We start from the raw sequence: 23,337 nt of genomic DNA, 5'->3' as shown, positions 1-23,337 counted from the left end.
TGCGCTGTCGATCTTGGCAGATCTCTCACACACAATGGGATCTCGGCGACACGACACCGTCAGTGATACAATGCCGATTTTCGGAGATATCCTTTACTGTGTAGACTGTGGTATATTATTACCTGAATGGGGAATACTTTACTGGCAGTATGTCTACTCGTATATGCTTCCTTTTCCTTTTTCGGTCATGTCCGCCTCCCATCCCAACCCAAAAGTCACGCCCTCATCTGAAAATAACTCATCGATTCATCAACCTTCATCCTGGCATCCCATCCATTTGTTCATTAACCTTCATCTCATACCAACCATCCATGATATATCGGCATTCAGGATTCATCATAAACCATGCCATCGTCTCGACCCCCACCGTCGATGTATCCACCTTTACCTCGGTCAGTCACTCACTTACCGCCTTTCCCACAACTGCTTCACATCAAAGACGAATCGCATAATCAGTCACCGTCACAGACTCAGACACCTGAGAACGCAGATTCGGTACTTCCGGGAGTATCAGATGATGAAGATGAGGAGACACTCGATGCTATGCCAAGTCCACAAACAAATACCAACGAGAAGAAGAAAGAGAGGAAACCACACGCAACGAGAAGGAGGGTCGTACAGAGTTGTTCGGAATGTAGAAGAAGAAAGATAAAATGTGATAAGAAGTGAATCTCTTTTATTTATACCTACTCCTCTTCATCCTTCCATGTGGTGCTTTGATGTAATGGCTGACGTTGATGTGATTGATGTTGTGTAGATTTCCTTGTGGTAAGTGGAGATGAACAAACGGAGTTACTCGGCGAAGATCGGTTCCGTTCAGAAACCTTGTTAGCACTTTACTGATGTTTACACGTGATACTGTCAACAGGGCCATGTATATTGAGGAATGATCAAGCGAGGTGTCATGAAGTGGGGATGGTAAGTGAATGTCGTATCTTGAATTCAAGGATTTGAGCTGAAATCGCAACGATCACGTTTTTAGGCAGAGAAGAATGTTGTAGCCTCACCGTTAGTATCTGAAAGCTGCAGTCCTATTTAGAGAAGAAATCAGCTGACCTCTATCCTGGAACCTCGATCAGAAACAACTTCGCTACGACATCCGAATTAGCAGTCCTCGCCCATCGATTGGACGCATTGGAAGCGGCATTAGTCAAGAATGGCGCATTACGATCGTCGGATCTAGATCATTTCCTCAACATCCTCAGAGAAGGCGAGGAAGCATCGTCCTCGACCCCAAAGCTCGCAAAGCGGAGCAACTCGACCAAAATTCCTGTTCCTTCAGGTCCTGGCGGAGGGTCGTCCCAGGCATTAACAGAGGAAGAGACTGTGGATGATACTGAGGGAGCAGCCTTGACATTGGAGCATCTCGCATTCGGTAGATCTAGAGCAGACGGTTCTCACTCGATGCCCCATTTCGGATCAAGGCTATCTTCCGTATCTCGTCCAGCACCTAATAACGATTATCACCTTGCGAAATCTATCGTTCCTCAACAGGTACCTCTTACACTTTCTCCACCGCCTCTGGGAAATTTACATCTACCTCCATTAGAACAGACAAGATCGAACGATTCGTTGGGACTTGGGAGGATAGGTTCATACCCCGTCAATCAGACTCCCGGTGTAACGCCCGAAGGAGGTGAACCGTCGAGATTATCAATAGAAGAAAGAGCTCAAAAGATAGATCAATTGTTGGAATTATTAGGTCCGACGGATATTTTCGATTTGTTCTATAGAAAAACCGATGTGGCTATTATCGCTTTGACGAGGTTGTTACCTTCCAGACAGAGAGGAGAGGTTCTGGTGAAAGCCGTGAGTAGCTTGGTCGTTCTTTTCATAAAGGATAATAGTGAGAATAGAAGATAGCTTGGTCGTTCTTTTCATAAAGGATAATAGTGAGAATAGAAGAGGACTGATATATGTCTTGTTTCCTTGATAGTATCTGGAAAAGGTAGATTGGTTGCATAGATGTGAGTGGTCATGTCCTCTTTGTTTGATACCTTTGTGCTCATTTCGATTCATCTCATCCAGGTATGCATGTGCCAACTTTTTTAAGACAATGTAACGATCTATGGTCCCTACCTCCGGAACGAGTCGCACATGAGATCGCTCTGCCTTTCTTAGGATTGTATTTGACGGTCTGTACAGTAAGTTGTCTTGAGCTCTAACCTTTCTATATCTACTTGTGGTCCTGATGTACGCGTGTTTCACAGCTCGGTTTGACGTTCATGGACCAGTCGGAGATTAGTAGACACTTTACGGTTGAGGAAGCTCATTCTTTGCCTGACACATGGTTCAATGCTGCCAGAAGCGTACGTCTTCCTGTATATGTAATATGAAAGAATAGCTGATAGGCCTTTCTATGGTACTAGGCATTATGGGCAGCTGATTTCGTCGGAAGTCATACGATGGAAGCTTTGCAGTGTATCATACTTCTAGGTGTATTCATGGTGAGCTACCTAGCGCCAACCGAACGAACTTGGCTGACTTACTCCGATTGCTTAGAATAATCGGGATAGAGCAGATGCAGCTTGGGCGTTGCTCGGTGCAGCTATCAAAGTAAGTTCCCGTATCGTCCACTCCAACGACCGCACCATTGCTAATTTCGCATTCTTGCAGATGGCACAAGGATTAGGTTTGTCACGATTAGGTGCAGAGCAACAAGCGGTAGATGGGAAACCGTTACCCATGTGGACGGGTAGATGGGAGAGTCTGATTCAGAGGGAAGTAGGAAGGAGGATTTGGTGGAATTTGGTATTTTTGGATTGGCAATTGGCACCGAGCTACAACTTTTCTTGCAGGTGAGTGAACATTGCCATTGCAAACAATATCTTGGGGTTTCTTTCGTGGTTGCTGATATACGATCCTCTTGGCCCGTAGTATTCAACCTGATCAAAGTGAGTGTTCACGTACTCTTGCCTTGCTATGAACGTAAAGTGCTGATATGGATTGTTCTTACATTCAGTCAAAACCGCATTGCCAGCGAATATCGAAGATGAAGATATAATCGACGATCAACCATTCAAACCTCAACCTATATCTGTCCGAACGGGCATGTCATTCCAACTTGCTCGATTGAAGTTCGCCGAGATCACTCAAAGGCAGATTTGGCAGGCTAATAACAATCATCATCCACCCTATTCATTTATGTGAGCTCAGAACCTTCAATAGGCCCAATGTGAGAAAGTTGAAAAGCTGACTTCAGGTTTTTCATGAATAGTCTGAGTGGTACGTAGAGGCGGTCGTACAATTCTGCTCTTTGTGTTCAATGGCATTCCCGCTGACGTACCGTATTCTTAATAGTGGACGGAGAATTACGAAAAGCAATGATGGAGTTGCCCGAGTTCTTCCAACCTGATCCTAACACCAAGGGACCACCCTCGCAAGATCCCAAAGCACTCGTTCGGTACTATGAGAAGATCATGCTCAATTTGGCTATTCACTCGAGAATGATGAGATTACATAGACCTTGGCTGTCCAGAGGATACGAGGATGAAAGGTGAGTGATCGCCTTGCTTTTCATTTTCAACTGATTACACTTTTCTCGCTGTAGAATGCTGACATTACATTGGTCGGTAGGTTCGCTTACTCGAAGGAACAATGTATACGAGCTGCTAGAGCAAGTTTGAGGATGATGTCGGACGCTGACGGAACAGCTTCGTTCTTGGAAAAGTGGTGGTACGTAACCGTCCCTTGCTAGAAATACTCGTACTTCATTAGACATGATATGCTGATTTCGTGCTCCATTACTCAGGTTACCTCTATTCTATGGTGAGCAAATGAAACAAGCACAAATCCTTTAGATCCTTTCAGTGACTGATGAGCGTCAATTGCCATAGTATCCGTATCCGGTTTGGTGGTGATCATCGATCTACTTGTGAGTCCAGTTCGGAAAGCGTGTTTTGAGGAGTCAGCTGATCTTGATTGTTCTCAGCGAACACCTCGAAGACAAATGTACTCTCGTGAGACCGATGCTAAGATCTCGGAAGTCAAAGGTGCTTTGGATCAGATGAGGTTAGTACTCAATCCAATCACCAGGTTCATCTATTTTATTCCCCGATATCTAGCTGATCGATACCCTTGTAGAGGTATAATGGACGTGTCACATCCTGCTAGAGCAGCTGTACGGGTTATGGATCTACTTTTAGGTGAGTCAAGTAGGCCTCCAGCAAGATGTCACTAACTGACAATATGATACTACAGCCGAAGTGGAAGATCGACGCCAAACACCCGGGTCATCCCTTGGCAAACGGAAAGACCCGGACGATGTTGACGATGAAGAGTCCGGTGGATTACAGAGAGCAGTCAAGAAGTTGATTCGACAAGCGCAACTGGAAGCTGATTCACCCAATACATCAATGACCTCGACCACACCGGACCATAACAGACACGTATCGCAGTCACCTCAAAATAGCGATCATGGTAATTCCCAACAACATAAGGAGAGTGAACGACCTGTATTTGATGCTTATCCAATGCCCTTCAATCCTGTTCAACCTACTATCACTCATGCTACTGGGCCTCCTCCACCTCAACCACAACAAGGTAACATACAACCTCACCAAGCCGCTTCACAACAGGAACAACAGCAGCAAAATGGATATAACCCTTTACTCACTGGTAACCTGAACACGAATCCATATACATTCCCCATTGATACGTCTTCGAACAGTTTTTCGACTTTCCCTTCCTTCGATATGATGAATAACTTGAACACGAATGGGACGAACCGGAACTTGAACGGCAGTGGATCAGGCAATTTGGATCCAGCTGTTCAATCGATGTTGAATAATTATTTCCCTTCGGCGCAAACTCAAAGTAATACCAATCCCCCTACATTGCCTCAAGCACCGGATGATTTCTTATCGAGGGTATTCGGTTTCGGATGGGATGGTGCGTCCGCATCTACAAATGTACAGCAACCACAGCAAGGAACAAACGCAAACACTGGTACACCAATCCAACCTAATCTTCCTACTCAGACACCACATCCATCCCAGCAGAATCAAAATCAAAATGAGTCGAATAATAACAATGGACCAAATGGTCAGAATGGGTTTGGAACGATGGGTGCACCTGGTAATTTACAGGGGTGGAGTAGTCATGGATGGATGGCATAAGTTGGTTGAATGGATGGCTTCCAATCGACGTAGATATCTTTGAACAGTTCTATAATCTCGAGTAAATTATAATTATGGTATTAATAAATTAATATGAGTTGGGGATCTGTAATGCATGATATATAATATATGTAATATTGATGATCCGTTTAAAAAATGATATAAGGATCTAGCTATTCATGTTGATGTCGTAACCGTGTCTTGCTCATCCCTCCCATCAAGCGACAACAGAACATCCATCCACTTGATCTAACATTCTTTCCACCTGTTACTCTCCTTGCATCATATTCCTTGTCATGGGGAATTATCTATATCTCCTCCATACTCATATGTATGCGTGCATTCCTTATTCTAAATAAAAGATCAATTGCCTCTTATTCCCTATTTTGACAATCGCAATCTTCCCATCGATCAACTGGCTTCTCCTAATTTCATCCCTCGGATCATTAATCCTTCTATCATTAAAGGTCAAACTCCCTGATGATATGGCTTTGGAAGCTTCCCCGCGGGATTTACATAATCCATATATCACACAGAGTTTGGATATTGGTTTATCCTTAATCTCTGAGAAAGGGATTTTATGAAATCTTGAATCACCTTCGAAAGCTGCTAGGACATCGGACGATTTGAGGGTTTTGTATATTGAAGACATGCCTGAGGAGATGGTGGGTTTGGTAGAGGGGTAGAGGATCTCGGTGGCTAGTAGGGCTTTGGAAAGACCGTCGGCTGGAAATAAACAGAGGGAATTAAGTTAATTAATGTTCTTGACTGAGATGTAATACGAGAAAATCATACTCACCACCATGGACTAGCTCGGTCACTTCTGATGCTAACAACTTTTGAGGTTTCCTTGCCGATTTCGATTTCTGTATACGGCAAATGTTCAGATACCCTCATCCAATCTTGATTTGTCTGATCTGACGACTCACCTCATGCTCAGCCATGATACTGTCGATTTCTTCAATCGGTAGGAAAGTGAATAACTTCAAGTACTTGGCAACATCTTCATCCGTCGTACGAAGGAAGAACTATGCACAGACAGATCAGTTGAACTCACTACCCACAACCTATTGGACAAGCTTCTATCTTCTTCGAATTCAAACTCTCCGTCTACACTGACCCACTCACCTGATAAAATTCCGCCGGACTAGTCCTCCTCTCATCCAACCACACAGCGTTCCCAGCGGATTTTCCAAACTTCTCTCCTGTACTGGTAGTCAAAAGCGGTATCGTCAATCCATACGCCTCCACTTCCTCTTCCTCTCCCACCAGTTCTGTGCCACTTTTTTTGCCCGACACTGAATCTTCGTTATGCTGCTGCTGCTGTATCTGAATCTGCGATTGTGATCTTTTGATTAGGTCAATCCCCGAGACGATATTTCCCCATTGGTCCGATCCACCCATTTGGATCTTACATCCGTACTCTTTCCATAGATGAGAGAAATCATAGGCTTGTAGTAGTTGGTAGGTGAATTCGGTGTAAGAGATTCCGGAATCGGAGGTGAGACGGTTCTTGACGCTGCAACCCATCCAAGAATACGTCAGTCAGGCATTGAACAGGCCGTTCCAATCAGATTCGTCCTGATAACGATTTTTGATTGGATATGGAATAAGTGAATACTCACCTATCCCTCGAAAGCATCACACCCACTCTCGATAATTTACCTGGACCCCTCAAGAAATCCAACAAGGAAACATCTTTAGTCCACTCATAATTATCCACAACCTTTACACCCATATCCTCCTGAGGTTCTTTTCCTTTCCCTTTGATATCTATTCCACGCTTCTGCAAGTATACCGAACCAGTTGCGAAGAATCGGTGCACTTGGTTTGTTATACCTCTGACATTCACTGCTAGATCCTCGGTGGAGAGGGCTTTACGCTCGGTTGATCGTCCCGAGGGATCACCTATCGAACCTGTAGCTCCTCCTATCTATACCAACCACATTAGCTCATACCAATGTAGGATACAGTGCGAACATGACCTACAAGACATATTGATTGATGTCCTTTAGCTTGGAAATGTAACAGACCCAATAGAGGTAAGAGGTTTCCAACGTGTAAGGAAGATGCCGAAGGATCTACACCTGCGTAGATTGTAGTGGGAGATTGGACATGTTGATGTAGCTTGGGGCTATTCCATATTATATATCCAAAACTTCAAGTTAGACTTTATGAACAGACTATGAAGATCCGACCCGTTGTAGAGGATTTAACCCACCTTGTCAAGGCGGCTATGAAACCCCTCTCATCTAGTTCCTGTAGAACTGTCTTAACTTGAGATTGGAGGTGCCGACGAAATAGCCGAGTGACTTTACGAGGACAGGGACGCCCTATAGGAAGAAGGAAAGGGGAGGCGGCGACCATGGTGGTCAGTTCGTCAGATATGCTATGTCAATCAGATATGCTATGTTAAGTGCAATATGGAGGAGGGTATGCAAGGAGATGCGAAGGGGAATCAAAGCAATAATGTCATCAACATTTCGCGAAAATCAAGTGGGTTGCCCAATGTCCGGTCGGGTATCAGCGGGGAAAGAAATCCTGATCAAGATTACAATTTACATTTGATCCCGCTAGTCAAAACTATCCTAATCACACCTACTCGCACTCTAGAAAACCTATGTGGCACGTCGAGCAGTGACAAAATGCATGAGCAGCAACTAAGATTCTCAAATTTCACTAAGCCGCATGTTCCCTCACGAAGGTCATGGGATGATCAGTCTCCTTCAACCCAAGCCCTACATCAGTGTTACCAGTGACTTTCAACTTCTCACCATCCTCCAACATCTCAACCTGGAAAGGCGTATCAAAGTCGATTTTCCCGTCCTTCCAATGTCTGACTTCGAAACAACCTTCAAATTTGTTTTCACCCATAATTGCAAAAACAGGTTTCTGATCAGCGTACAATCTGTTATCCCAGACTACATCTGGAGCACATTCAGGTCGTTCGGGCAGATTATTCTCTTCTGTAATATCCCATGTTAGGAAACCTGGACAAACGTATTTACCGAGTATCTTCTGGTCTCCTGTGGCAGGAATAGCAGTTGAGGGCTTATGAGCTATTTCTTTCTCTTTATCCAGAATTCTACACGGTTGACAATTCTCATGATTCGTCACCTTCTCAACTTCACGTCCATTCGGGTGAGATACCTACGGCTTAAACCAATCGATTGAATCGTCGCCTTTCCAATGATCAAGCGAAGTATTTCTCAACCAATCCCTAAAACCCACATCCCCCAACAAACGGTATGGCATTCCACATCATCCCATATCTAATCCTCAACTCGGGACAATCAACAACCATGGAGTTGAATCCCGACGAACCACCCGTACGTTCGTGTAACATCAATCCGTCTCTATTTACTTGGGTTAAACCAAGACCATAAGAGCATATTTCTTTAGGATTGGGATAGTCATTAGCTTCTACATGCTCTGTGGCGATTGATGAGCATGCGAGAGGATATTCAGGGAAAGAAGGTAATGCTTCTACCCACTTGAGCTAAATGCAACCTATTATGCATCATTATCAGCATTATTCCGTCACAGGGAGGTTCTAGCTACGGCCTATTCTATCAGCTAGTGTTGAGTGGGTAGTACGGGACTTACTATTGTGGAGAGTGGCGTAAACAGAAAAGAAGGGAATGATGAAAACGATTGTTGAGGGGCAATGTAGCTGAAGCTCTCAAGATACAGACTGTACCCATATAGGCTGATCACTGGCATTGTGGCGAGGCTAAATAGTACTTTGGAGCGAAGTTGGGTATAAAAATCAAAGGTGTGGTATGTTTTTGGGGGATTGTAAATACAAGGAGTTCCCAGTGACTAAAAGGACGTTGGTCTCGTCATGCTTATGTGCCGCTTCCATCTTAGGATGTCTCGACAAAGGAGGGGCACGAGTATCTCGCTGAATGATCCTGAGGTCAGTGACATGAATGGGGCAGTACTTCCCATTGTCCCTCCCAGAGGCTGCCACAATGCGCTCGATCCCCCGGTCAATCACACAAGTGTTCCAGTCCTCTGCTGAGATGTACAAAGGTGAAAAAATTCCTGTACTGACTTCCTAAGAGGGTCTCCGTGCTCATCAGTATCATTCAGCCAACTCCCGTCGCGCTACATGAACTGCATTTCGGTTATGAGAGCGTACAAATGAGCATCCCTAATCAGTAGGGACCTCGCCGCTGCTGGTGATATTCCCACCCTCAGAATAAGCCAAGCACTTCGAGATATAGTTCTTCAAATCCCCCAGTCTATCGTCATGGGAATCTTTGGACCAGCCTGTGTCATCCCGTCCTACAAATTCCAACGACTTCAGAAGATCTTCATCTTTGAAAGGTGGATCCTCAATGGAGAAATTATCAATTTCCAAGTATTCCCCACTGCTGAGTGCGGAACAGATCGATATAGTACTACTTCTCTGATCAGAATTTCTACTCGAAGTGACTTTCCAACCAATCTCATCATTGAGTTTTGTTACTAATCCTAGACTATATCTGCGTGCTTGATCTTCATGCATTTTCAATACATGTCGGATTGATCTATCTCTTATGTGATCTTTCGTATGCTGATCAAGGACGTATGAATTGTAAGATCCAAAATACCCCCATTTAGTCAAGCTATTGAGGCCGCAAAGCCGATTCAAACTACTTTTTCGCTCGCTTGCCAACTCACATAAAACGGCGTGTTCCATCCTCCGAATATCTAAATCTACACTGGCTGGGTCAAACGTTGAGATGGTAGGTGTATAATCGAGTTTGTATTCTGGGTTGGAAAGTTGACGTAAACGAATGTCAGCCCTTTCCAACTCACATTGAAGATTATACCTCTTCACGGCTAGTGATCCCTCAATGGATATATCGCGTTTCAACTTTGCCCAACAGTCTGTTGCCTCCGAGCAAATACTGGTAGAGCCCATCTTTTCGAGCTCTTTTCGATCGATGTGCTCAGTCTTAGAAGGACAACCTCCGCATGAGAGCACGCACGCCCTATTGACTGGTGTTCCTGTCCCATGTGGTCCTAATCTTGTGGTCTGGTTCACTTCTCCAGGCTGGATCAAGGATGTCAACTTGTCGTTGATCTGTGATTTGAGATGGCTGTACTGATCTAACATCCTATTCAATGTCTCTACACCGCTTTTAATTTGTTCCTTCGTTTGAGCTTCGAGGCCTGATATAGACATCTGTCAAGTAATCGTACTGTAGTCAAGGCACCTAAACAGGCGTCTGGCCCGAAGAAATGAAATCGGTCGACAGTAAAGCACTCAACTCACTGTGGTAGGTGACGTATGTGTGATGGGTGATATATGTAAGCAGGTATGATAGGAGAGGTAAGTGGAGACAGATGGATGATGCCTTAAAGACTACAATAGGGAAAAATAGTGACACCCTATATGAGAACAGTCGATGCATAGACGTGTTCCAGTACAAGATCGTGAACGATGCACACCCTTGCCGGTCAGACCTGATCATTATAGGTAAAGTTTGTTCGTTTGGCAGCCACGACAAAAAGGTAGGGTATGGCAAGAAAGGATCTCAACGATGATTCAGGTTTCAATGATGACATCTCAGGATATTGGACCATAATGGGTGTCCTCCGCATTGTCTAAGTCCCTTGTAAGGAGAGCCCCTAGGTGAAGATAGATCTCGTTCAGCCACACTGATGACTCAATTTGTACAGAACAGGCAGAACCACTACTTTCTCCCCTTAGACATGGACTAGATGCATACATAACAGGTGATAGATACCTGAGAAAATGTGGTATACGAAAGATCTTAAGAGAAAAGTATACTGTACGAATAACAAATGGTCGGTTTCCATCATACTTGTGATTGTTCCGTCTCTCACTGGACAGCTCCACATCAGTTTCGTTCACAGACGTTCGCAGCGAAGGTTTCAACAACGATTCGGTAACTTACTTCTGGCTTCCAGTCTCGCAATCCCCCATACCCATTCCTACAACAGATTCGACAACAATTCTCTCGAGCAGGCCAAAATTCCACCATCTGGTCTATTTGAGTCAACACTTTCTCGTCGTCGAACAAGCTGATCACCCAGGGTGGCATGTAGGAAGGTTTAGCTTTCATTACTTCCGAAGACGAAGAAGCTGGAATTTCGTGTGATGTAGTATCCGAAACTGATGAAGGTACTTCTGTAAATCGTCCGTCGACCCTAGTCCTTGTGATCCATTGAGTTATCTTGGGTTGTTTTCTGGATTCTTTGAGATCATCGCAATATATAACATTATGAAATTCGATCTTCTTCAATCTAGGGTTGACGCCGATGAAGCTGTTCGGCCGGTAGACGTAAATCGTCAGTGCGACATACTATCACAGGAGAAAGGGGAGTTTCACGGTAACTAGATATTAAACCTGGGAAGGATATTGACTTACTCCTCACTCCTTCTGTCAAAATGACGAACCATAAACTCCTTGATATTATATTCCTGATCAGCAGGATAGTTCTTCCTCAACTTCTTGTCGTCGATTTTGCTTAAGGGACAGAAGAATATTTGGATTCTTTCCATGTCGTACTCATCCAAGCATACAAAGTCCAGATCATAGACATACATCGTCAAATCCATTCCGCATACGTTTACCAAACCTTGTTTGATGACTTTCGAAGTCCACCAATCGCTAGGGTAAGGACCGGTATGATAGCAGATTCCTAATATCGGACCGATATCGCAGATACCTTCAAACACCTCTTCCCAACCTTCAGGATCATCTTCAATGTCGTAGATTACCGTGGGAGCGAAGGTGAGAGTGTATAGGTCGGTGAAAATATCCATGATTGGCTCGATAGCTTCCGGTTCCAAATCCCAAAAACCGAATCGGATGTCCAAAATTGCTTTGAGTGGTTTGGCATTTTCGATTGTGAGTGACTGAGTCGAACGAAGGAGATTGTATTTTCTTGAAAAAGGATCTTTATCGTCGGTGGATTTAGGGGCTCTACGTGGAAGAGGTGGACCATCGAAGTTTGGTCCCAAGCCGTACAGGACCTTCCGATAATTGTGATCCGCGATGTCTATATCCTCGTATAGCGTAGGCGCACAAATATGGTAGAGCTTTCGACATGTACGGATGAGTGCAAGGAGAGTGGCTCTATCTTGTTTAGCGCTGATGATGTCGATGATATAAAGACTGATCTCGGAAGGTAATTTACCGAGGTTGATGGACAGTCGAGTGATTTCTTTTCGTCGGGCAGGCGAGGGACGAGGTGGCATGATGGGGTGTGAGTTGGGGTGATGGATCGAACAGGACGAGGATGATGATATTGATACCAGAGTCAAGGATTTGAGTTAGATGTGAAATGGTTTTGACAGACATGAGAGAAGAAAACAAGAGGTGAGGTGATATTTCGGGTGATGTGATGTTGCTGATGCGAGGTGGCCAACGCACAGACAGCCTTCACTCTCCACACAAACGCACACACACACAGGTGACATCATCGAGTTGCATGCTTAGGCTCATTCGAAACGTACTGAAGTACTGATCATCCGTCTACTCGATCCCGCTTGATGTATACCACCAGCTCTCTCACCGAGTCCTTCCCCTCCAGTCGGCCATCCTCGACTGTCATAGCCATTCTCGGCAAGTCTCTGGACAACACTCTCATCTTTCAGAGGCGTATCGAACACCCACCTCTGAACGGGGCTAATCTCAGGGTACTGGGGTTTGTCCAAGGGTTGAATGGTCACTCGGGAAGATCGGTTTTGGACTTCACCCCGTTTCACACTTATATCCAGGATATAATTGCCCAGTTCGATGGAATGTATGATCCTCTCAGAGCGAATCATCATACTCTCATCACATGTTTCAGCTGCCTGGTTTTGGCTGATCATCTCCTGTGACATGGAGTGTATTTCTCTTCTCGACCTTTGACTATCAGCCGAGTCACCACTGTGGCTTCCTGATATAGCTTTCCTGATATCGGGTATCGCTTGCACCTCGTCTGATTTCAAAGAATTGTATCTTGCTTCCGTGAGACCATCTGATATGTTTTGGGAGTATTGACCGACCTTCTCGTTCCATAAGGTGTCGGCAAGATGCTTGCTTTCCGCATTTATTAGCTCGAGACTCGCAAACACAGTTTTTTGCTGACTCTCAATCTATGCTTGTTCACGTTTGAGTCCATTGATGATTGATTCTTTGCATGGTTCGGTCCTCTTAGACTATTTAGAGCTCTTGTTGCCCCCTAGTCCCAGAGATTCCTTGATAGCCCACCCCGATCGTGCTTTGGTGCTTTTGCTAGAAGAATGAGCTTCAACTAAAGCAGTAGCCTTCTTTTCCGCTTCCAGTTCGGATTCCAACCGAGTGATGGAATGGTGATTGTCCGTGTATCTATTGCCTGGATAATTCGTCCCGTCTCATACAAATTGACAAGAGCTTTTGTCTCAGCGCCCTGTCTCTCGTGTCACATGAGACATCCTGGGAGAGCTTTTCGATTGTCTGTACCCTTTGGAGAGGAATCACGCTTAACCACTGGGGAGCGTCAACAGTCGCCTCAACAGGAGGTGTGGGTGAACTATCATCGTACGGCTCGTTGTCACCCGAAGAGTTGTAAAAATCGTACATTTTCGGGTAGTAGAGTTTACAACTTGTAAAGGGTCGCGTCACAGAGGAATGAAAGTCAATGGCTTATTTATAACAGCAGGCCTCGCAAAAAAAAAAAGTTATATTGCATGGAGCTTTAGGCGCTATATACATATTGTGTAAACCCCCACTCACACTCGAAGGTGCAGGCAGAACCGAGGAACCATCCTGTGTATCCCAATAATCCTTTGTGGTGCTATCCTTTGTGAAGGTTTATCCCTTCTAGAGTAATATTATACAGATTTATGCACGTCATACACACGGCTACTGCCACTCAGAATTAAGTATACATTGACCGCTTCATGTGAGTGTTTGCATTGACCGCATCCGTTACTGAACTAACGGTGATCGAAGAATGGAGCATTTGGATACTGGACCTGACTCGAATAGGAAACTCACCACCTGCCGACAGGAAACATCCAATTTGCAACCAAGTACATTACGATGACTGAGCCGGTCGGACTCTGTGATCCACGATACAATCATGTATTCGACTAGTGTAGTCATTTGAAAGGTTACACTCCCGTATGCTGATCCTGCTCTTCCTCTCACATTCTGAGGATACCCGACACCGCCTTGCCATGGGCTTCAGCACCAACCGGCCACCCTTTGCTGTTTAACCCCAGCTCTTTCATACTATCAATAAGATTCTGTCCTATCAAGTGGCCATCGAGGACCCATGAGGTTTCGGGTAGGATATGATCATACTTCGTCCTATCAGCAGGAACGATGGTGACTTTGGAACTTTGGTTCATACTACCTCTTGCCACTTCCAGATCAAGTCGTCTCTTATCTAATATAACCGAGACTGGTACTGACTTTTCCGAGTGGTCAATCTCAAAACTCGTCACTTCCATGAGCATCTCCCCAATCCGATTGCTAAATCGATCTCCATCGGTATCGCATTGATCATAAGACTTTGTGATGGATTCTTTGAGTCCTTCTGTTGAAGTCATTGTAGGATAAGAGCCAACGATTGAATCGTATCTGACCCTGGTCAACTCATCGAGAAGTGTATCCCGGTACTGAGCGACATTGGCACAAAGAATACTCTCAGAAACTTCCCGGGCTTCTTCGTCCAATTCTTCAAATTGTTTCAATCACGTTTGCAGCTCAAGCTTGATCTGGGTTTTCTCCTTGTTCAGCGCATCGATCGAAGCATGAGTTACGGTCTTTCGCTGACTGTGAGCAGTGAATGTTTCAAACCACGCTCTGGGCGAATGGACTTCCCTGTCTGCTTCCGATAGTTCTTCATCGATCTGGGAGAGGCTAGACTTGAGGCGATCACGCTGAGTACAAACCTCGACTACATGGTCCATGAGACCCGATTCTCTCTCATCGGCCCTTGGGAATGCATTGAAGCAGATAGTTGTTGAGCAACAAGTAGGGGCGCGTGTCGGTTCCCCCTGAGAGGTGTGAAGTTCTGGGGTGCTGGGCTGGATGTTGGGGATGCATCGGAATCGGAGTCGATAGAGAAGTCGAAACGATAGTTACAAGTCGACAGGTTGACTTGTCTTGTAGGGATTCCAAGGTAAGGTCTGATAAGTCGAACACCCTGTGTATCAGTACGGATTGCAAGAGACCAAGGGTCTGCTCGATTCAATACGATATTGGGGACTGTATGTAAGTGATACAAGACTGATGCAGACTTTTGTCACATCAAAGGATTTGAGATGCGTGTACGGCTGGGAACCTTTGTCAGAGCTCGAAGAACTGGTTTGTCAGACAATGCTAGGGGAGTTTCACATTCGCAAGAGCAGCCTATTCCGACCAGATTGGTCAAGCAAAGTTGAAAGATCAGTACAAACTTCATACGTTTCACTATCACATCGGGGAATCGTGCACACCTGGCCGAGCACCCCTCTGACTCATAGCACGAGTATCCCCGAAGGACTCTTTCCAAGTATCAATTATCCTCCTGACCCTGTCATTGGCCTCTGAGGAATGGGGTATGGTGATCCTATCTTTATCCGCTCTATCTAGCGGATTATACAACTCTATCCTAGTTCCCTCGGTCAGACATAGTTTACAATCGTTGAAACTCATATAGGAGCCCCAATCAAACCATTCATCATAACCAGTCCTTATTCCCAAACTCTCCCTTGTATCTCCGTAATTCTCGTTGATACTCGTCCATCGTCTCATCACATTCTCTTGTACGAAGTTACATATATTTTCAGACTCTACTTTGGAAGTTTGGAACTCTCTTTCGATATTTGCATACACTTCTTTATTGGTATCTTGCAGTAGCTTGATGTCAATTGCTGAGTCAGTATAAGTATAAGTGAAGTTCCGTATTCTAGACTCAATGACAGAATTTTCGAAATCTTCGGTCAGATATTTGATAGTATCCAATAAACTATGAGGAGCATCAGCGAGTATATCAACTACCGAGGACATATCACACAATTGATGAGCTAGATTCTGGCTTGTCCAAGAATGTTTGCAGATCTTCCAATCGCTTCGAGGCGAGTGAATAGACTGTAAATTACAATGCAGACTCTGATTTTCGCTCGTTAGTCGTTCATTTACACGTTGAGTATCCGAGAGTAATTGTTTAAGCCTCTGTATCTCATCGTCTCGCGGATCGGTATCGGTGTTGGTAGTAGTACCGACTAGTGATGCGAGAAGGGTTGATCGGAGTAATGATGGTCGAGTGGGAGCATGAGGTTGGTATGTCGATGGCACAGGGAAGGAGATTCTTCGATTCATCTTGTTTGGACTGAAAATAAGTCCAGGATAATAGATCAGTAAATGGTAACAATGAAGCAAAGCTTCTCTTCCCTAAATCAGCATTGATCAATCAGAATCAAAATCGGAACAAACCCAAATCGAGTCTCCAGTCGTCGTATGGGGAGACTCAACGACCCTGTGATCAGTACACCTCGAATGTAGGAGTTTGAATGCGGATGAGTGGATCCTTTGTTCATCCAGGTGTCAACATAGGAGCGCGTTGAGCCTGACTTCTTAGCGAAAGACGAGACTACACGAAAGGGTCCCCGAGTCTACAATCCACGAGATGTGTCATAGACTCTCGAGGATAGTCACCATGACAAAATGAGAGTATCTGAATGCCTCGACCTGATTGACCTATGATGTCCTATCCTGTCCTATCACTCTACCTGCGCACCGAGCCCTGCAGCCAACTTCCTTGCTCTTCTGGCTACCTCCCCTCTCTCGCCCATGACTGTCAATCTCAAACTGACCCCCTTAAGAGAGTCGTCTTCGTCCAGAGATGGTATGGGCGTGAGTTCGTATCGACCGAAAGCGTAATTTAGGATGTTGGTGGTGTAGCCTGATGGCTCGGCGGATAGGAGACGAATTAACCCCTTCACTATGTGCAAATATGTTGTCAGCACGGCGTACAATGTAAGATGTAGACCGTACCTTGTATTATCTCTTCCAAGCGCACGAGAGAAATTTAACTGTACTTACCTCTATATATCTCGAAAGACAATTTACTCAATTCCTTATCTAGCAGCTCTCTATCCACAGGTTGTATCTCATGTATCTCTTCCCCGTCTTCTTCTTTTTCCTTGCAGCCCTCACAATGTTCTCCATCTTCATGATCGTGTTTACTCTTCGATTTCCCCTTCTTCCCAATGTATATCTGCTTCGTCTCAACTTCATCACCATGCCATCCAGCACGTCCACCAATCTTATCCCAGCTTTCCTTTTCACCTTCGACCAATCCGAATAATTTGGTATCCAGTCCAAAGATCAATTCAGGTTTAGGTGGATTATCAGGTGCAGGACCAATTCTGATTTTGGGCGTTTCGTCGTTCAACTCGTTTAAGGAATCTATCAGATCATCCATTTGTCTTTCGGTAGCAAGATGATGTTTGGAGAGTAAGAGTAAATCTGTATATCTCGCTTGTAGCTACCCATCATATCTTATATTAGCATACTAAACTTGCGTCGCACGGCACAGTACATTTCTGAGCAAATGATGAGACTGACCTTAGCAGAAGGAGACGAATCCTCGTAACCTTTAAAATTCAAACTATCTACGACCGTTACTACGCCATCCAGCTTGAAACCTTCTGGTTCGAGCTGCCGTATCTGCAGAGCAAGAGTAGCAGGGAAGGCGGATCCACTATAGAGATATCAGTAACTTGTCTCGACATTACGATTTTACAGATCCACGATCAGGATGAACATTGGTGAGACGGCATAAACGTACCTAGATTCAATGATGATCCTATCGGGATGCATGGTATCTCTAATCTCCTTGAGAGCATTCTCAACCAGTCCCACCATCGTACAGCATCTGTGATATACAATCAGTATGCGAGGCCATGTGCTCCGTCTTGACTTCAACTCACAGGCATCCATTCAGTATTTCCGATACGCCTGATATATTTGACTGAGAAGCAAGCAGAGAGTCCACTAAGTATTATATGAGCCCATGATCAGGTATCCGAGTATATCAATAGCTGAGCTCACCTTCTATATCACCATATTCGTTCTTGAGCAGTACCACTTTGTAGTCTTTCGGTAGTTGCTGAATCAACGATAATATAGTCGAGGTTTTCCCCTAACATACACAATTAACCTTTATCAGCTGCATGGTCAACAATACATGCTTGGAGTTCTGAATGGGACGGTCGTCGCTATGTACTTACAGCTCCTGCGAAGACACAGAGATCAGCATGTCACCTTTTGTCATGGTAGTTGTATTGCGGATTCTCGGGGTAACTCACCTAGGAAACCTGTGAAGCAAGTTACGGGTATTTTCTTCTCTTGCACGATAGTCATATCTATAAGCTATTTTACACAATTTTCCTTCTCTATCAATCTATAATATATGGTCTATGGCTTAAACACAGTACTAGGCGAGAAAGAACGACGTGAAAAAGTTTGTCGCTATCATCTCAGTCATTTTCATGATCGACGAGATTCCCCTCCACCTTTGTCCCCTTTTATTCGAAATTATTCATCTATCTCTTCCCCTCTTATCCTCATCAATCAGAATATATCATCATTATAATGCCTCAACTTCAGCTCGTAGCCGAGCTCCCTTCACATAGCGAGCCAGCTTGGAACGTCACATTCAACCCGACACGCTCGTTACTCGCATCATGTTCGACCGATCGATCAATCCGATTATTTTCTTACATCCTTCCTTCCCAAACTCCCTCCGCTAGTGGTTTCCCCTCATCATCCGACCCCAAACCAGTATTTAGCTTGAACAAAGTGATCCCCACTGAACATAAGAGAACAGTCAGGTCAATAGCTTGGTCACCTGATGGAAGAACATTAGCAAGCGGATCGTTCGATTCGACCGTAGGAGTATGGGAGGAGGTTATTCCCTCTTCCGATAACGAGGATGAAGATGATGACGAAGGCGTATTCAAACCTCAAGAATCCCATGCTGAGGGTGTAGAGAGCAGAGAAGAGAAAGAGTGGGAATGCGTGACTACGCTTGAAGGTCATGAGAGCGAGTGTAAGAGTGTAGCGTTTTCGAGTGATGGAGCGCTGCTGGCGAGTTGTTCGAGAGATAAGAGTGTCTGGGTATGGGAGGGTGAGTGATGGATCTGTTCATACAGTATTAATTCATGCAGCATGGGAGACCCAATCGACCGTCTTTCCATCTTGATCGCGGACATGACATCCGCATTAGCAAGAAGCTTCGCTAACATTCAGTATCTTTCTGATCTACAGTCCAACCCGACGCCGATTTTGAATGTATAGCAGTAATGATGGAACATACCCAGGACGTAAAATGTATAGCATGGCATCCTCATGAAGAGGTAAGTTATAAATGATCACACTTGACCCTACTCGTGCTGATACCTCCCTATGAATTCAGATATTAGCATCAGCATCCTATGACTCCCATATCCATCTAGCTTTCGACGATCCCGATTCCGATTGGACGATCTTCCAAAAGCTCCATCCCAAACTCACTCCCACTCCTCTCACCTTGGCACCGGACTCTCCTGCATCGCTCATTGGCGCTTTGATACCCAGCCAAGAAGAGAAAGAAGCAGACAGGCAACTGGATGTACCTCCCTTAGAAGAAGACGAAACCGTCTGGAGTCTAGCTTTCAGTCCTGATGGTAATTATTTGGCCAGTGGAGGTGATTTGGGTGGAATCAGGATATGGAAGAGGCAGTGAGTCGATTTTCATTCTCCATACATACACATGAAGTAGGTGAGATGACACGGGATATGTGTATGCAGGGGTAATCAGCCTGACTCATCATGGATCGAGGTTCACCACCTCACAGTTCACACCCGCTCGATCTTCTCCTTAGCATGGTCACCTTCACCTTCTCCATCTCCTGAGTCTACCGATCTTGGTCTCCTAGCTTCAGCAGGCGGAGATGGTAAGATCGTAGTATTTCAACTTGCTTCTTCAGAATCAGGAGTGATCATGAAACCCATAGCAGCTATCAAGGATGCTCATGGAGTCAGCGATGTGAATTCTGTAGGATGGTGCATAAGGGAAGATAAGAAAGGTCTGGGAATATTGAGCTCAGCAGGTGATGATGGAAGTATCAAAGTGTGGAGGGTTGTGAGTGATGATTGACCTGGAGCTTTCGTATAGACGTCATTCATGTACCTGGCATGCATCGCATAAACATCATCCTAAAAATCAAGGGGCCTATCATGTATCAAGGGAGGATCAGTTGCCGAGCCAGTTCGAATTCGCACTCAATAGATTCATCCCTTCCAGCTCCTCAATCCTTTGGACCTGTTCTCTGCCTTGCGACTCATGGACGATTGTTTGGACAATATTGACACAGTCCGACCATACTGGTCTCGCTTGACTGATATACTCTAAATCTTCCAATATCTTGTCGGTAGGATACTTCCCTGTCAAGGGCGTGGAAGGAGCCAAAGAGCAAAGGCTCTTCAAGGCTGCCCTGGTGTCCCGAAGCCTGTGGATTCTCTTTCAAGCTCTCAGCTCGACATCACTGAAAACACTGTCTGGCATGATTTGGTTGGTACGGAACCCTTTACCCTCCGACAATGCGTAATGCGTCAAAGTCCTGATGGCATCAAGCTGTTATCAGGTCGAAGCTGCATTTGGGTCAAGCTGTCCCAGAAGTCATTTTGCTCGTCGGTCATTTGCGATAGGCTTCTGGTATTTCGCCATAGCTGCTTGACGATTTCGATAGTTGTCCTCGTGATGGGTTCATGATATTTAGGAGGATCTTCGCCGTCCCGCCAGTACTTGAACATATCATAGACTTGCCGGACGAGTAACTTATTGTCACCACCTTTAGAGTAGGTTACCAAGTCAGGCGCAGAGCCAGAGGATCTCAGACACTCCATTAGTAAGGTGATATTGTCCCTCTGTACCTCGGGGAACTGTCCTGGTAGGGTTGGAGCTGTAGATGTGTGGGTCATTGAGTCGTTTTGAGCGTTATCTGGTTGCGTGTGAGGTACCTGACCTTCGAAGTAATCACCTGTGAGCATTTGTTGAGGGTACTGATGCGAATAGGTATTGTAATCAACGTTAGAAGATGTAGCAGTGGGCTCCACCGCATGCGGAGTATCTTGTACACCTTGAGTCAATACCGGGAAAACGATATCCTGAACCATTGATACCGGACGAGGGGGATAAGTGTAGCCCTGCCAAGTACCGAAATCTGCGAGAGGCAAGGAGACATCTGAGTCATGAAGTTGGCTGGAAGATTGTCGTGTGGCGGCCACTTGGTCCGGTGGGTGGTCTAGATCCTCAGAAGCAGCATCCTCTTGAGCACCACTGTGGTAGAAGTCTGACCAAAAAGCGGGCGTTGTGGGATTGGGCATGCTTGAAGCCAGAATGAAACGTAGGGGCTGTACCGTATGGTGAGTGAATTAAGTGTATTGATGGAATGAGTATTGTCATTTGTGGAGTCATGAGCGAATGGAGACAAGTTTTGACTTAGACATCACATGCGTTGGGTGAACAGTGGGTAGTGTGCTAGAGTTAGCAGTGTGATCTTCTGTGGTATCCTGTTTTCCTAACTGACAGTATGATCTATTGCAGTGGATCGAGATTGTATTCTCTCTGAGCCGTCATTATCCGAGTTCAAAAAATATTTCCAGAAGTCCGGTGTGGCAAGAAGAGACATGGTCCCAGTAGGAGTATGCCGACGGTAATATCGGTATTTTCGTTACCGCAGTGCCAATTATTGATTGGTTTCAGCCATTCGCCCTCTGTCGTAGCATCGTAGCCTAGTATGCGGTGATGCCTCCCCAGAGAGACCTCCTGTCGAAAATTGTCGGTGTCGCGTTTGCCATCTTTACTGGTGTTACTGTAGAGCAGCCAATATTGGTACTTGGCTCCTTGGGTCACTTGCTTCGCCGTTTCCTGAGCTTTCTGTAAGAGGTTATTGCAATAGAGTCTATGGAATTGAGACCTGATCGGTCTCACAACATCTTGAACTTCAGGATATTTTTGCGAGCGTTGACTCTCGATGGAGTTCAGACACCGAATGAATGAGGTGATAGGTATATTATTGGTGAACTGCAATTCATAACATGAAGAATGGCATCGAAGCTTTCTCACAGCAGCTCTCAGTTTATCAAGTTCTTTAGTTCTAGCTGCGGTCAGATAAGTCTGATACATGCTCCGCTCGGACTTATCTTTGTCATTCAAAAACTTGTCCAGCAGTTGATCGCAAGCGGAGATGACTTTATCATCCGGTCGATGTTTGTTTGCTATCGTGATCAGCAACCTTGATTCGAATGCAGTGAGTACTTCTTGCAGGGGGTTATGTACACTGATAAATTCATGCTTTTCAGCTCTTGAAATGTGTTGATAAGTATCATTCTTGAATCCGGACAAGGTCGCTGCGACATGCCTGAAAGGCGGTGTATGTTTGTGGGTCGAAGTCTGAATTTTTTCGATAAGCGTGTCGAGCCCATTGGGATCTTCATCGGCGGTTGAAGGATCTACGGTATCGACAGGCCCGACATTCCACTGATTCTGCTGAGTCGCCATCTCGGTAGGATGAAAGGTCATTTGAGCTAAGTAACGTCATGAAACAATCCCTCAAAATCAACCGTCAATACCATTGGCTTTTTGCAGATACGGTCTGGGCTGAGTGACGACTCACTAGATGACGATCCGATTTCTGAGCACATAGCATTTGTGTTCGCAGGAGGGGCACTGCTGAAAGCCGACATACCGTTGAATTATATATACCAGTGTTCTTGAAGTGTATCTTGTCAATTTGACTTGTGATTGTACTGACCAGACCGTCCATTGCTAATGAAGGTGCTCGTCCGGGCTCCGATAGCTTGCTTACGACGAAGGACAGAGCTTTCTTGAGAGTTGGAATATGTGTTTGGGAGACAGCAGAACGCTGAAGCTTGAAATCGAGATGTAAAGAATGTCCTGGTAATTGTTGAATGGCCTTTTTCAGTCTTCCAATCTCTCTCCAGCGGTGGACCACTGGTGTATCAGGGTTGGCGTAGAGACTCTCAGGATTACCGCTACTTGTATTTAAGAAGCGATCATATGTTAATCTTGGTCAGAAGCGAGTCAGTAGCCCCAAGCAGCGTCGCTTCTCTCACGGTGCCCGTTTCATTGGTATCGTTCAGCAAAGCGTCCAATCTCGCATTCAGATCAGCTGGAAATTTATAAATCAGCGGAGAACATCGGTCGCTGGCACAGGTGAGATAAAACTTTC

At 45.1% G+C, this 23,337-nt stretch overlaps 12 protein-coding genes across 12 annotated transcripts; 2 read left to right on the top strand and 10 right to left on the bottom strand.

Moving 5' to 3' along the window:
* Window positions 1–345: 345 nt before the first annotated feature.
* On the top strand, window positions 346–5,117 carry V865_006413 (uncharacterized protein; the record flags this gene model as incomplete). The annotated part of the gene is made up of 21 exons (XM_066230172.1): window positions 346–665; window positions 758–768; window positions 869–918; window positions 983–1,008; window positions 1,080–1,809; window positions 1,937–1,967; window positions 2,029–2,144; window positions 2,211–2,309; window positions 2,370–2,447; window positions 2,503–2,556; window positions 2,617–2,798; window positions 2,878–2,894; window positions 2,963–3,146; window positions 3,218–3,225; window positions 3,301–3,496; window positions 3,577–3,675; window positions 3,752–3,768; window positions 3,837–3,874; window positions 3,932–4,011; window positions 4,084–4,145; window positions 4,201–5,117. The coding sequence occupies 21 exons, from the start codon at window positions 346–348 to the stop codon at window positions 5,115–5,117; spliced, it is 3,315 nt and encodes a 1,104-aa protein (XP_066086269.1).
* Window positions 5,118–5,463: 346 nt separating this feature from the next.
* V865_006412 (tyrosine-tRNA ligase) lies at window positions 5,464–7,484 on the bottom strand (the record flags this gene model as incomplete). The annotated part of the gene is made up of 7 exons (XM_066230171.1): window positions 5,464–5,843; window positions 5,917–5,983; window positions 6,047–6,145; window positions 6,246–6,636; window positions 6,743–7,050; window positions 7,107–7,251; window positions 7,339–7,484. 7 exons carry the CDS (start codon window positions 7,482–7,484, stop codon window positions 5,464–5,466), a joined length of 1,536 nt encoding a protein of 511 aa, XP_066086268.1.
* Window positions 7,485–7,796: 312 nt separating this feature from the next.
* V865_006411 (uncharacterized protein) lies at window positions 7,797–8,372 on the bottom strand (the record flags this gene model as incomplete). Its single annotated transcript, XM_066230170.1, has 2 exons — window positions 7,797–8,202; window positions 8,272–8,372. The coding sequence occupies 2 exons, from the start codon at window positions 8,370–8,372 to the stop codon at window positions 7,797–7,799; spliced, it is 507 nt and encodes a 168-aa protein (XP_066086267.1).
* Window positions 8,373–9,273: 901 nt separating this feature from the next.
* On the bottom strand, window positions 9,274–10,293 carry V865_006410 (uncharacterized protein; the record flags this gene model as incomplete). The annotated part of the gene is made up of 1 exon (XM_066230169.1): window positions 9,274–10,293. One exon carries the CDS (start codon window positions 10,291–10,293, stop codon window positions 9,274–9,276), a length of 1,020 nt encoding a protein of 339 aa, XP_066086266.1.
* A 679-nt stretch (window positions 10,294–10,972) lies between these two features.
* On the bottom strand, window positions 10,973–12,336 carry V865_006409 (uncharacterized protein; the record flags this gene model as incomplete). Its single annotated transcript, XM_066230168.1, has 2 exons — window positions 10,973–11,399; window positions 11,504–12,336. 2 exons carry the CDS (start codon window positions 12,334–12,336, stop codon window positions 10,973–10,975), a joined length of 1,260 nt encoding a protein of 419 aa, XP_066086265.1.
* Window positions 12,337–12,579: 243 nt separating this feature from the next.
* Window positions 12,580–13,687, bottom strand: V865_006408 (uncharacterized protein; the record flags this gene model as incomplete). The annotated part of the gene is made up of 2 exons (XM_066230167.1): window positions 12,580–13,221; window positions 13,586–13,687. 2 exons carry the CDS (start codon window positions 13,685–13,687, stop codon window positions 12,580–12,582), a joined length of 744 nt encoding a protein of 247 aa, XP_066086264.1.
* Window positions 13,688–14,253: 566 nt separating this feature from the next.
* On the bottom strand, window positions 14,254–14,661 carry V865_006407 (uncharacterized protein; the record flags this gene model as incomplete). The annotated part of the gene is made up of 1 exon (XM_066230166.1): window positions 14,254–14,661. The coding sequence occupies one exon, from the start codon at window positions 14,659–14,661 to the stop codon at window positions 14,254–14,256; it is 408 nt and encodes a 135-aa protein (XP_066086263.1).
* Window positions 14,662–15,529: 868 nt separating this feature from the next.
* Window positions 15,530–16,417, bottom strand: V865_006406 (uncharacterized protein; the record flags this gene model as incomplete). The annotated part of the gene is made up of 1 exon (XM_066230165.1): window positions 15,530–16,417. One exon carries the CDS (start codon window positions 16,415–16,417, stop codon window positions 15,530–15,532), a length of 888 nt encoding a protein of 295 aa, XP_066086262.1.
* Window positions 16,418–16,818: 401 nt separating this feature from the next.
* On the bottom strand, window positions 16,819–18,463 carry V865_006405 (uncharacterized protein; the record flags this gene model as incomplete). The annotated part of the gene is made up of 7 exons (XM_066230164.1): window positions 16,819–17,039; window positions 17,141–17,585; window positions 17,666–17,801; window positions 17,889–17,975; window positions 18,031–18,094; window positions 18,152–18,242; window positions 18,434–18,463. 7 exons carry the CDS (start codon window positions 18,461–18,463, stop codon window positions 16,819–16,821), a joined length of 1,074 nt encoding a protein of 357 aa, XP_066086261.1.
* A 231-nt stretch (window positions 18,464–18,694) lies between these two features.
* Window positions 18,695–20,240, top strand: V865_006404 (uncharacterized protein; the record flags this gene model as incomplete). The annotated part of the gene is made up of 4 exons (XM_066230163.1): window positions 18,695–19,229; window positions 19,370–19,458; window positions 19,518–19,822; window positions 19,892–20,240. 4 exons carry the CDS (start codon window positions 18,695–18,697, stop codon window positions 20,238–20,240), a joined length of 1,278 nt encoding a protein of 425 aa, XP_066086260.1.
* A 455-nt stretch (window positions 20,241–20,695) lies between these two features.
* On the bottom strand, window positions 20,696–21,469 carry V865_006403 (uncharacterized protein; the record flags this gene model as incomplete). Its single annotated transcript, XM_066230162.1, has 1 exon — window positions 20,696–21,469. One exon carries the CDS (start codon window positions 21,467–21,469, stop codon window positions 20,696–20,698), a length of 774 nt encoding a protein of 257 aa, XP_066086259.1.
* A 262-nt stretch (window positions 21,470–21,731) lies between these two features.
* On the bottom strand, window positions 21,732–22,646 carry V865_006402 (uncharacterized protein; the record flags this gene model as incomplete). Its single annotated transcript, XM_066230161.1, has 1 exon — window positions 21,732–22,646. The coding sequence occupies one exon, from the start codon at window positions 22,644–22,646 to the stop codon at window positions 21,732–21,734; it is 915 nt and encodes a 304-aa protein (XP_066086258.1).
* Window positions 22,647–23,337: the final 691 nt, after the last annotated feature.

Source organism: Kwoniella europaea, chromosome 2, assembly GCF_036810445.1.
Source record: "Kwoniella europaea PYCC6329 chromosome 2, complete sequence".
Lineage (NCBI taxonomy): Eukaryota > Fungi > Basidiomycota > Tremellomycetes > Tremellales > Cryptococcaceae > Kwoniella > Kwoniella europaea.
Note: the sequence above shows the minus strand (reverse complement) of the source record. Positions and strands in the feature narration are given on the sequence as shown.